This window comes from Bufo gargarizans, chromosome 5, assembly GCF_014858855.1.
Source record: "Bufo gargarizans isolate SCDJY-AF-19 chromosome 5, ASM1485885v1, whole genome shotgun sequence".
NCBI classification, from domain to species: domain Eukaryota; kingdom Metazoa; phylum Chordata; class Amphibia; order Anura; family Bufonidae; genus Bufo; species Bufo gargarizans.
The window spans coordinates 186,968,635-186,981,846 of record NC_058084.1 but is presented as its reverse complement, the minus strand read 5'-3'; the positions used below and the strand labels follow the sequence as shown (position 1 = coordinate 186,981,846).

At 43.2% G+C, this 13,212-nt stretch overlaps 1 protein-coding gene across 2 annotated transcripts in view; it reads left to right on the top strand.

The window, feature by feature from the left end:
• The window catches only part of KIF15 (kinesin family member 15), a 99,069-nt gene extending 89,873 nt beyond the window's left edge, over window positions 1-9,196 (top strand). Inside the window, exons 33-35 of one of the 2 annotated variants that reach the window (XM_044294695.1) lie at window positions 1,836-2,001; window positions 5,441-5,572; window positions 7,462-9,196. In XM_044294695.1, coding sequence (XP_044150630.1) covers window positions 1,836-2,001; window positions 5,441-5,572; window positions 7,462-7,524 — 361 coding nt within the window. In that variant the 3' untranslated portion in view covers window positions 7,525-9,196. Of the gene's footprint in view, window positions 1-1,835; window positions 2,002-5,424; window positions 5,573-7,461 lie in introns of both variants that reach the window. The other variant, XM_044294696.1, reaches the window with a different exon arrangement.
• Window positions 9,197-13,212: the final 4,016 nt, after the last annotated feature.

The window sequence follows — 13,212 nt, the reverse complement described above, 5'->3', positions numbered from 1 at the left end:
GTGCAGCGATGTGGCTGCTGCCTGAAACAACCAATGACAAAGCTCCTTAAAGTAAGGAGCTTAGTGATTGGTCAGTTTGAGCGGGCTGCCGCAGCTTATGCACACCGCTCTGAAGTAAGGAAGGAGATGCACGCAATTGTCACTGGCGGGGTAAGTGGCCTTGCTGCAGCGCCTTGTTTTCACTTGTTCAGCCTCACGTGCTGTATGAGCCTAATCCGGCTATGAACACACATGGATATGTGAGCTATAGCGGTGCTCGTCCGCGGTGTGCGCCCTGTCAGGGACCAGCCCTGCTAGTGGTAACTGTTCGGTAAGGCCACATTTCACACAGGTTACCCATAAGTGACTGCCGGCAGCATGGTGAGTGTTGTGTCACCGACAGTTTCCCGCCCTTATCTGTAGTGTACAGCTCCTAATGTGCAGGCAGCGTGCGTCCTGAGGACTGAGGAGTACAGTACAGCTGTTACCTATAGCAACCGGAGACCGCCTGTTCTGTAATTAGAGGAAGCAGCCACAGTCTGTTCATGAGTCATAGCCCCATCAGCCACATTACCCCCAGAACAGGACAAACCCTTTAAACCTCATAAAATATCTCAGTGGTGCCGACCCCCTCAGCGCAACAGTGTCCTCAGTGGTGCCGACCCCCTCAGCGCAACGGTGTCCTCAGTGGTGCCGACCCCCTCAGCGCAACGATGTCCTCAGTGGTGCCGACCCCCTCAGCGCAACGGTGTCCTCAGTGGTGCCGACCCCCTCAGCGCAACGGTGTCCTCAGTGGTGCCGACCCCCTCAGCGCAACGGTGTCCTCAGTGGTGCCGACCCCCTCAGCGCAACGGTGTCCTCAGTGGTGCCGACCCCCTCAGCGCAACGGTGACCTCAGTGGTGCCGACCCCCTCAGCGCAACGGTGACCTCAGTGGTGCCGACCCCCTCAGCGCAACGGTGACCTCAGTGGTGCCGACCCCCTCAGCGCAACGGTGACCTCAGTGGTGCCGACCCCCTCAGCGCAACGGTGACCTCAGTGGTGCCGACCCCCTCAGCGCAACGGTGACCTCAGTGGTGCCGACCCCCTCAGCGCAACGGTGACCTCAGTGGTGCCGACCTCTGCTAAATTTGCTATTTATGCATGGAAGACAGTTCTAGAGCACTAGTAATGGTTTCCCTGCATAAATAGCAACCCCTTAATGTTATGTAGGCCTTTGTATTGACTATTTGAATTACTGTAACTTTCGTACTCCTCATCAGCTGAAAATACTCCTCAAAAATGGTAAGAGGAGTATTTTTACTCTTCCAGAAAAAATGCAGTGCAGCCTCTGCTCCCAAGCCTAATATAGAGGCTAACTCTGATGTACACAAATAACGGATGAACAAAAGTAACACAGAAACAAAATAACACACAACCACTATAGTAGGGACCAATAGATTATTAAAGGTAAAAGAACACGGAGGAGTAACCGGCTGACCAGGGAAGCGAGAACTATCCCTAACAAAAGCCCTGGTGGTGGGGTTTCCCTGTACCTGTCCTAATAACCCTAAGAAAGTATTGTATTTTAAGGGTCCTATTTCTATAAACTTTTTGATTAGTAACCAACGGACCTCATTGACATTGATGTGTTCCGTTAGTTTTTTTTAAAGCAAAAATATTGCTGCAAACTGTGACATATTTCCTATTAAAACTACTGAAGAGTTACTCGGAACACCTGATTTAAGTTCACATTGTCCATGTGAGCAGAACCTACCGTAATCAAGATATCAAGTGTCGTACACAGGGTGATAGACGAGTAGCCATTGCTTATTCTTCTGGTGTTTGTGTCTTTTTATTCCATGTACATCTCCATAGGCTAGAAGAGGTAAGGACCATGCTGCAAAATAAAGAACAGTCAATCACCGATTTGAACAGGGAAATAGAACGGACACGAGCTTTGGAGGTTAAAGCCTTCCAGGAGAAAGAAGAAATACGTTCACTATTAGAGGCAAAAAATGAGGAGACTGAGAAGAAGTTGCAGGTAATTGGCAAGTCATGATACATATGCAGCAGAATCTCTTTAATACAGCATCAGTGTGGCCAGCTAGAAAAACATATAAAACTCTTTTTAAAGGGGTTTTCTCATCTCGCTGTTACTAAGGCAAGATGAGGCACAGTCCCAATCACCAGGCAGCTGGGAAACAGCCGAAAGCTCGTTCTTTCGGAAGTTTCCTTTGCAGTTCACATGAAACCTAGAAACATAGAATGTGTCGGCAGATAAGAACCATTTGGCCCATCTAGTCTGCCCATTATACTAAGTACTATGGATAGCCCCTGGCCCTATCTTATATGAAGGATGGCCTTATGCCTATCCCATGCATGCTTAAACTCCTCCACTGTATTTGCAGCTACCACTTCTGCAGGAAGGCTATTCCATGCATCCACTACTCTCTCAGTAAAGTAATACTTCCTGATATTACTTTTAAACCTTTGCCCCGCTAATTTAAAACTATGTCCTCTTGTAGCAGTTTTTCTTCTTTTAAATATTCTCTCCTATTTTACCTTGTTGATTCCCTTTATGTATTTAAAAGTTTCTATAATATCCCCTCTGTCTCGTCTTTCTTCCAAGCTATACATGTTAAGGTCCTTTAATCTTTCCTGGTAAGTTTTATCCTGCAATCCATGTACCAGTTTAGTAGCTCTTCTCTGAACTCTCTCCAAAGTATCAATATCCTTCTGGAGATATGGTCTCCAGTACTGAGCACAATACTCCAAATGAGGTCTCTCTAGTGCTCTGTAGAGCAGCATGAGCACCTCCCTCTTTCTACTGGTAATTCCTCTTGCAATACACCCAAGCATTCTGCTAGCATTTCCTGCTGCTCTGTGACATTGTCTGCCTACCTTTTAAGTCTTCTGAAATAATGACCCCTAACTCCCTTTCCTCAGATACTGGGGTTAGGACTGTATCACTGATTTTATATTCTGCTCTTGGGTTTTTACGCCCCAGGTGCATTATTTTGCACTTATCCACATTAAATTTTAGTTGCCAGATTTTTGACCATTCCTCTAGTTTTCCTAAATCCTTTTCCATTTGGTGTATCCCTCCAGAAACATCAACCCTGTTACAAATCTTTGTGTCATCAGCAAAAAGACACACCTTACCATCGAGGCCTTCTGCAATTTCGCTGATAAAGATATTAAACAATATGGGTCCCAGAACAGATCCCTGAGGTACCCCACTGGTAACAAGACCTTGGTCTGAATATACTCCATTGACTACAACCCTCTGTTACCTGTCCCTCAGCCACTGCCTAATCCATTCAACAATATGGGAGTCCAAGCCCAAAGACTGAAATTTATTGATAAGCCTTCTGTGTGGGACAGTATCGAAAGCCTTACTGAAGTCTAGATAAGCGATGTCTACTGCACCTCCGCTATCTATTGTTTTAGTCACCCAATCAAAAAAATCTTTAAGATTAGTTTGACATGATCTCCCTGAAGTAAACCCATGCTGTTTTTCATCTTTCAATCAATGGGATTTTAGATGTTCCACAATCCTCTCCTTAAGTATGGTTTCCATTAATTTCCCCACTATTGATGTCAGGCTTACTGGCCTATAGTTGCCCGATCCCTCCCTACTACCTTTCTTGTGAATGGGCACAACATTTGCTCATTTCCAATTTTCTGGGACGACTCCTGTTGCCAGTGATTGGTTAAATAAATCTGTTAATGGTTTTGCTAGTTCACAACTGAGCTCTTTTAATAGCTTTGGGTGTATCCCATCAGGCCCCTGTGATTTATTTGTATTGATTTTAGACAGCTGACTTAGAACCTCTTCCTCTGTAAAGACACATGCATCAAAAGATTCATTAGTCTTCTTTCCTAACTGAGGTCCTTTTCCTTCATTTTCCTTCGTAAAGACTGAACAGAAGTATTCATTGAGGCAGTCAGATAGTTCTTTATCTTCTTCCATATACCTTCCTTCTTTTGTTTTTAAATTTGGTAATTCCTTGTTTTAGTTTCCTTTTTTCATTTATGTATCTGAAGAATGTCTTATCGCCTTTTTTCCCTGACTGAGCTAATTTCTCTTCTGCCTGTGCTTTAGAAGCTCTTATAACTTGTTTGGCCTCTCTCTGCCTAATCTTGTAAATTAGCTTGTCATCCTCATATTATTTTTTTTTTTTATAATTCCTAAATGCTATCTTTTTGTTTTTAATAATTTTGGCCACTTCTGCTGAGTACCACATTGGTCTTTTCCTTTTTTTGCTTTTACTGACAAGCCTAATGCAATTTTATGTTGCCTTCAATAGTGCCTCTTTTAAGTAATCCCATTTCTCCTGGACTCCAATGAAACTGTTCCAATCTGATAGGGACTCGTATACCACTAATCTAATTTTAGAAAAGTCAGTTTTTCTAAAATCTAAAACTTTTGTTTTTGTGTGGTGTGACTCAGTCACTGTACTTATAGTAAACCACACTGACTGGTGATCACTAGATCCCAAGCTTTCCCCTACAGTAATATCATATACCAAATTCTCATTTGTGAATACTAAATCTAAAATGGCCTCCTTCCGGGTTGGCTCCTCAACTACTTGTTGTAGAGATAATCCCAGTAGGGAATTTAGAATATCTGTACTCCTGGCAGAACTAGCTATTTTGGTTTTCCAGTTTACATCAGGAAGATTGAAGTCTCCCATAATGATACTTCCCCCTTCAATGTCATTTTAGCTTTTTCCTCAACTAGTAGATCATCTAATTCTTTGACTTGTCTAGGTGGTCTATATATCACACCTACACGAGTTACCTTATGATTATCAAGCTGCAAGGTAACCCAAACTGACTCTAAATTGTTCTCGCTAACTTGTATCAAATTAGATTTTATGCTGTCTTTCACATACAGGGCCACCCCTCCCCCCTTCTTGCCTTCTCTGTCTTTCCTGTATGGAGAGAACCCTGGTATTGATATATCCCAGTCATTACTCCCCTTGAACCACGTCTCAGTAACAGCCACTACATCTATATTCTCAGATGCCATTATAGCCTCAAGTTCATTGATCTTATTCCCTAAACTGTGAGCATTTGTAGAGCTGTGCCATTAATTAAACTCGGGAACAGCATCGCTTGCTGTGCCAAGCTGTTTCTGTAGCCCCCATATAGCCTACTGGTCATCGGGACTCGCCTTAGTAATGGTAAGATAAGACAATCCCTTGGATATCATCTTTGTTCACATTTTGCTGCTGACCTCTGGCCTTTGTTCAGTGACCGTTCCAGAAAATGATTGGATTTTTGAAATGTCTTTAGTTCTCTATATAATGATATTTCTTTGAATGTGTTGCTGAAATTTTGCTATAGTATTTCTGCCGTATTTTATGAAATTCTACAGCATTGGCTTCTGTAAAAATATTCTAAATATTCATTTATACATATATATATATATATATATATATATATATATATATAATAGAATTTATTTCAAACAGGAGTCAGAATTGTTAAGAAGGCAGATTGCTTCTCTTGTGGAAGAAAATGGGAAGCTTCTTGGACACCAGAATCCACAACAGAAAATCCAGTATCTAGTGAAACTTAAGAGGGATAACAACAAACTTGTGGAGGTATGAGAGTTCGTACAGCCTGCCATTGGGTTCTGGAAATTTAAAGGGAGTCGTGTCGCTAGGAAATTCACTGTTAAACCAGGCTCCATGACTTGTAGGAATGGCTCAGCTGTATGTAATGACACCTTTCAATTAGAGATCCACTGCTTCATTCTGGAGAAAAGGTCCTGTTATTTCATAGCCAATAAGCAGTTAAGTGCACAGAGGGTGGGCCTAACCACTCAGTGCACCCTTGCGCTTCCTGTGCCAGCCTCTCCTGTATTGACAGGGCCAAACAAGATGACTGTGCAGCAGCCTTGCACTGGTCTTGCCTGCCTGTGACAAACAGCATAGGCCTCTTTCACACCTTTTTTTTTTTTTTTTTTTTCATTTACGGGCCATTTTGTGCGTTCCGTATACAGAACCATTAATTTCAATGGTTCCGCAAAAAAAACGGAATGTACTCCGTATGCATTCCTTTTCTGTTTCGTTAAAAGATGGAACATGTCCTATTATTGCCCGCAAATCACGTTCCGTGGCTCCATTCAAGTCAATGGGTCAGAGAAAAAAAAGGAACACATATGGAAATGCATCTGTATGTCTTCTGTATCCGTTCCGTTTTTTGCGGAACCATCTTTTGAAAATGTTATGCCCAGCTCAATTTTTTTCTATGTAATTACTGTATATGCCATATGGAAAAACGGAACGGAAACAAAAAAAAAACGGAACAACAGATCCGTGGAAAACAGACCGCAAAACACTGCAAAAGCCATAAGGTCGTGTGCAGGAGGCCTTGAATTGCTCTTCCAGACTTTCTCCCTCCTCAGGCAGCATACAACAACTACATAGAGGCGCGATTGTAATATTTGGAAACTGTTTGCCCATGGGCAGGAGCCAAACATGAGATCCCGTGTGCCACTTATTTAACCCCTTGGTGACTACGAATACCCCTTTTGAGTGCGCTCCCTAAAGAGACTTAAGGCTGCTGCCTTTTTATGTTTCTACCTCATTCCTGCCTTTTCTCCACCCTGCTGTAAAAAAAATTGGGGGGGGGGGGGGGAATGCCAGAATTTGATAAAAAGCTGTCATATGTACCCACACTGGTACCAGTTAAAACTACAACCATACCTGCAAAAAAAAACAAGCCTTCATACAGCTCCGTCAACGGCATGTGGTGATGAAAATCCCCAAAAATTATAATTAAACGTTAGAGTCCAAAATAGACCGATCACAAAGAGGTTAAAAGGGTTTCATTTTTATAGGGGTGCAAATAAGGTTAGGGGCCCTATTATTTAAGACCCTTAGCGCTTGAACAAAGAGGTTGCATCACCCTGCTGAGTGATGTGCCAGTCACTTACCTTCACTTATCAGAAGGCTTAAAGGAATTCTCCATGATTTTTATCTTGATGACCTCTCCTAAGGATAGGCCACTAATCTCTGATTGTCAGGGGTCTGACACCCCATTGATCAGTGGTTCTGCATCACCTCCAGCGCTGGAACTACATTGCTCCCTCAAGTGCAGGGATGCTCAACCTGTAGCTGTGTCAATTTTGGCGCTGGAGCTACCGCAGGACCAGTGATAATTGGGCATACAGGGTGTCAGACCCCTGCCGATCAGATACTGATGCTGAATATAGGACATCAATATAAAGTCCTGGACAACCCATTTAAGTGCAAGTCCTATACTGTTGCATTTGTTTGTCATTGGTGTGTGGTCTCCATGCCTAGACCCTTGCAATCATACCATGAACATCTGCTATGTCTGTGACCGTATAAGACGAGCGCTACTTACTAACTTGTATTGCCAACTACAGCTGCTTAGTGTATGCAGTCTGACTGAATTGAATTGCACCGAATGGACAGTTTATTTAAAAAATATTTTAATTTTTTTTTTCTTTTTCTCTCTCTAGGAAGTAAATCTGTTGCGAGCTGAAATTCTTTTACTCAAAGAACACTGTGTGGACATATCTTGAAAGGAGATATTTTTCAGTGGTGGAAAGGTGCACACATGCTCTATAGTAACCAGCCAGGTCCTGTAGAAGTTGAGATAGATCCATGTTTGTTCAGTCTACGCTGTGAGGGTATGGCCATGTGGTGTAAATTCTGCCGATTTTCGGTATGTTACCATACCAGGTAAGTGGATGAAACTGAAACAAATCTCATCCACAGCCTTTGTGAAAAATCTGCATCATAAATTGACCTGTTGTGCGAACAGAAGTCTAGAGCATGTCAACTTACCTTGCAGATAATCCACCCTTTGGAATGCGGTTTTGATGACCAAAATCTGCTGCAGTGGCCGTACCCTGACTTCACAGATTTCAAACTCAGTTTCTACTATATTCTTGTGATAAGAAAGAGCAAGCCACCTCAAATATAAATCATTTTGATCAGTGTAAGTTAAAATCAATATTCTTTTCAACTTTTTGTGCAAGTTTTCCCTGTTCTGGATGTTACCGAGTAAGGTTGGTGTGTTGGTAGCCCATCTGTTTGCCATTTATAGTGAATGATGATAGATGGGCACGTGCTATACATTTCTGTAAAGAGAAATAATTTCTTTAATTTAAAGAGAACTTCTCATCAACTTTATGCTGCTCTTAGGGGAGGATAAATCCCTTATTTCAGCGGTCTGTCAGTCATGAGCTAATAAGTACCTGCCAAGAACCAGCGGTATAATCTTCACAGGCCAGGCCTGGAAAAGCGTCAGTTATTCAAGATCATTGGCAGAAAATTGAGAAAGCTGTCAATCAGCAGCAGGTGAGCAGGAGCCCTTAAATAACCATGACTCTTCTCAGGCAGCCATGACTCTTTTCCAGGCGCTGGTTCTGGGTAACCACTTAATATTAGCTCATGAGCGCCACTTAGAGCAGCATAAAGTTGATGAGATTTCCTTTTAAAATCTCGAATAATGTGTTTTTGTTTTTTTTCCTACAAAAGTGCATTTGGAGCCCCCAAATCTCTGTCCCCTCCCAGAAGGTTAAATGTAGGTGATAATCTGGGAGACTGAGCCAAACTAAGCTAAATGTGGCTCCTATAGAGGCCTATAGGAGCAGCATAGAACTGTTCACAGGTCAGACCATTTTACATGCATTTCCCGCGAGAGGTGAAGAGAATGAGGTCTTGATAGCATCCAAACCTCATAGATAAGAGGTTCACAACTTTGTCCATTATGAGAAGTTTGAAAATCTGAAGAGTGTATTCTGCCTGATTTTTCTACCGCAGATTTTGTACAATTTTATTTCAACAATGTATTTCCCAAGTCAACAAATGGCAGCTCTATTGATATAATGTAGAAATGTAAATATGTATTGTGTGTCTCTTTCTCTGTAGGATATAAATGTAAAGTGTGTACTTGTCTGTCCATGTTCAGTTTTTCAAATTGAGATTGTATGTTTGAGGGGGTGGGGGGCTATTAATCGTATCTTGTCTACGTCCTTTCATTTGAATAATGAAGCGGTGGAATACTCAAATGAGAAAATTAAATTACCTTTAAATTGTAATGTTTTAAGAAAATAATTCGCAAGTTTTGACATCGGAAAATAAAAATTTCATATGTTGACGGCACAGATGAATAAGTCTACTATCAAGGCTCTTATTTTCTTTTGACGTTCATCTGATGACTGTTTCCGAGTGTGAGATCACAGTATATTCATGTACCACAAATAAACTTGGACTTTGGTTCTTGGTCTGAGTTGATGGTTTTCATCATCACCCTTTCGAAAGCTAGCCATACACATTAGATATACTCACCAAACAGGTCCTTTCTGGTGAGAAGTGTTTACTCAAACCCACACCACTACACTTGGTTATCAAAACAGTTTAAGGCAAAACCAGTCCGGCAGTGACATTTCAAGCAAACCCTTTGTAAGTACAAGACAGTGTTGGAGAGATGCTTTTTTAGGCTACTTTCACACTTGCGGCAGAGGTATCCAGCAGGCAGTTCCGTTGTCAAAACATATGCCAACTTATGGCATTTGTAAGACTGGTCAGGATCCTGATCCGTCTTAGAAATGCATTGAAATGCCGGATCTGTTTTTCCTGTGTCATCCGGGAAAACAGATCTGACGTTTAATCTTCTCCCATTTTTTTCTGTTTGCACATGCGCAGACTGGAAGGACGGATCCAGCATTGCAGTATTTTGAATGCCGGATCCGGCACTAATACATTCCTATGGGGAAAAAATGTCGGTTTCAGAATTCGAGATTTTTAGCCGGAGATAAAACCGTAGCATGCTGCGGTATTATCTCCGTCCTGAACAGTCAAAAAGACTGAACTGAAGACATCCTGATGCATCCTGAACGTATTGCTCTCCATTCAGAATGCATCGGGATAAAACTGATCAGTTAGTTTCCAGTATTGAGCCCCTAGGACAGAACTGTATGCCGGAAAAGAAAAACGCTAGTGTGAATGTACCCTTATTACTGTTCCACACATTCAGTGAGAATACTTCTAACTGAGCGTGGGTCAGTGACCACGAATGACCACAGGAAGGACTTACTATGAGGGGAATGAAGTGAGCATGGGTTTCTCCAGCTCTGAAGTGGAATTCGAGTAAATAGGTTGGAGATGGTGCAATTACTAATGCCACAGCCACCAAGACGGCGAAGGAGCATTCGACTTCCGAAACATTGGGCGAGATTTACATCGGACTATGATAACCATGCACACTGCTGGATGCAGTCCGTGCGCCTTAACTGAATCTATGCCAGCCCCTGGCTGGTGTAGATTTCAGTGTTCTGTTCCAGAAAACTGGCATAGAAGACAATAAATGTGATGGGGTTGCCAGGCATGCCCCCTTGTACGCCAATTTTTTTTGCACAAGTGGCTTTGAGAAAGTCAGCAACATGCAGTTTGCAACTTTTTAATGCAAAAAAATTGGTGCATTCAAATAACAGAGGGGCGAGCTCTGGACATGGACTGCTATATGGAAAGTTTCTTATTGGACTAGTGTTGTTTTTATTAAAAGGATTTTCCAGCTCTTTACAACTGATGACCTATCCTCTGGACAGGTCATCAGTATCTGATCGCTGGCGGCTGACACCCGGGCCTTCTCCGTATAATGTATCGCAGCTCAGCCACATTCACTTAAATGGAGCTAAGCTGCGCCTAGGCCACGTGACTGATGAATGGCTTGTCACTGGCCTAGCAAAATCTGAGAGAAGGGGTACTTCAGTTTTTGGCATGATGAGCCACTGTGCATGCTGCATACAACATACTACACCTTCTGTCATCTGAAGCACAGTCTTTGGGTGTGCCCAGTAGAGGACTGACTGGAATCTCCACATTGATGGCATTCAGGTAAATAGAATTTTTCAGATATATATTTAGGAACATGGGTCTAACTGAATTTCCCCTTCGCCTATGACCGCACTCCTGGAGAGACCGCCTCCACCTCCTCAGGACAGGAAACGGGAACCAGAACTGCTTTAAAAGAGAGTCCACCCCCTCTATCCCTAGTTCTGTTTCCTGTACTAAGGGACAGGTGGGATCGGAACCGCTAAAGATTGACCTGCGGGAGCCCTGACTTTGTTATAGTATTGGGAGGGTTATCCCGTGTGGCGTAAGACTCCTCTAGTTGCCGCTGCAAAAGACTGGGCTCCCTTCTCTCTTATCCCACTCTGTTTTCCTTCTTGGTCCAGGGGGATTTCGGCATTCCTGGGCGTCTGCGGCTGTGATTGCATGTCCGGCTACTGTCACGTACACGGTCCTTTCTCTGGATGTGGGGATCTATCACCCCAGACTCTGAGTTCTTTGGGGTGGTGGATGGATCTGAAAAATCTACAGGGAAGTGTTCCTTGGCTCAGGGAAGCAGTCCTCCCCTTGACCACGGATGCCAGCCCATCCGGATGGGGAGCCCATATGGGGGTCTCTTCTGTTGCAGGGGAGCTGAGACGACAGTTGTCTGTTTCAGTCTCACAATTTGAAGGAACGTAATGCAATCTGGTTAGCCTTGGTGCAGAGTCTCCTGATCATCAGAGGCAGAACGTGAGGATTTACTCAGGCAATATGACAGCAGTGGCCTATGTCAACCTGCAGGGAGGTACCAGAGCTCCGGGCATTATATCGCTTAGTCATCAGATTTTCAGCTAGGCAGAAACTTCTCTTATCTCTTTCTGCAGTACATCTAAGGCTACTGTCACACTTGCGTTTGGAGCGGATCCGTCTGGTGTCTGCACAGACGGATCCGCTCCTATAATGCAGACGATGGGATCCATTCAGAACGGATCCGTCTGCATTATATTTCAGAAAAAATTCTAAGTGTGAAAGTCAGTCAGACTGATCTGTCCAGACTTTACATTGAAAGTCAATGGGGGACGGATCCGTTTGAAATTGAGCCATATTGTGTCAACTTCAAACTGATCCGTCCTCATTGACTTACATTGTAAGTCTGGACGGATCCGTTTGGCTCTGCACGGCAAGCAGCGTTCAGGTGTCCGCCTGCTGAGCGAAACGGAGCCAGACTGAGGCATTCTGAGCGGATCTGCATCCACTCAGAATGCATTGGGGCAGTACGGATCCGTTCGGGGCCGCTTGTGAGAGCCTTCAAACGGAACTCCCAAATGGACCCCCGAACGCTAGTGTGAAAGTAGCCTAAGGAACAGACAATGTGAAAGCAGACTTCCTCACCCTTCATTGTCTGTGCCAGGGGGAATGGTCCCTAGACCAGGGAGTGTTCAATCAGATTACAGCCTTACAGGAGATAATATAACAAAGACAGGTGCACTCTGCGGTCTTACTAACCCTCATCCTGGTGTAAAATTGAGAGATTAGCCAACATATCCTGCTTGGAGCACATGTCTGAGCCCGAGCACCGCGCCAAGGTTTCTCAAGTAGCTCGTTCTTGCTTACCACATTTCTACAAGTAATGGTCTATCTGATCTGCAGGGGTCAGACACCCTGCACCCCACCAATCAGCTGTTTAGCGCCAGTGTCCGAACTACACAGCTCCTTGCTTTGTACAGTGGATGGAGCTGGTCATGTACAGGTGAAACTCGAAAAATTAGAATATTGTGCAAAGTTGATTTATTTCAGTAATGCAACTTAAAAGGTGAAACTACCACATGATATAGACTCATTACATGCAAAGCGAGATGTTTCAAGCCTTTATTTGTTATAATCTGGATGATTATGGTTTACGGTTTATGAAACCCCAAAGTCACACTTTTGAGGTACCCTTTGCTCAGGGGGGTATGGAATAATTAGCTGACTAGAGTGCGACACTTTGAGCCTAGAATATTGAACCTTTTCACAATATTCTAATTTTAAGTTGCATTACTGAAATTAATGAACTTTTGCACGATATTCACATTTTTTGAGTTTCACCTGTATGCTTTACTTTTAAAGATATAGAACACAGAGGGTTTACGACTTTCTAACTGCCATTTATACAGAATGTTTTGTGCCGATGGTGTTTTACCACCACCCTTCCCACTTTCCAAAAAGGTGGAGAGGGTGTGGTGTAGGCAGGGCCATTGTCCCCAGCAGATTTATCTTCATTTACACCAGTTTCCTGATTATAAATGATAACTAAAATCTACACCTACTATGAGCTGACGTCTATTACATTCTAGCCTCGTCATAAATTAAGAACCTCTTCCGGAGGTGCAGGGGATATCAAGTACTGAAAAAAAAAAAATCCTTATTTAAAAATTTGCAGCAGCCTT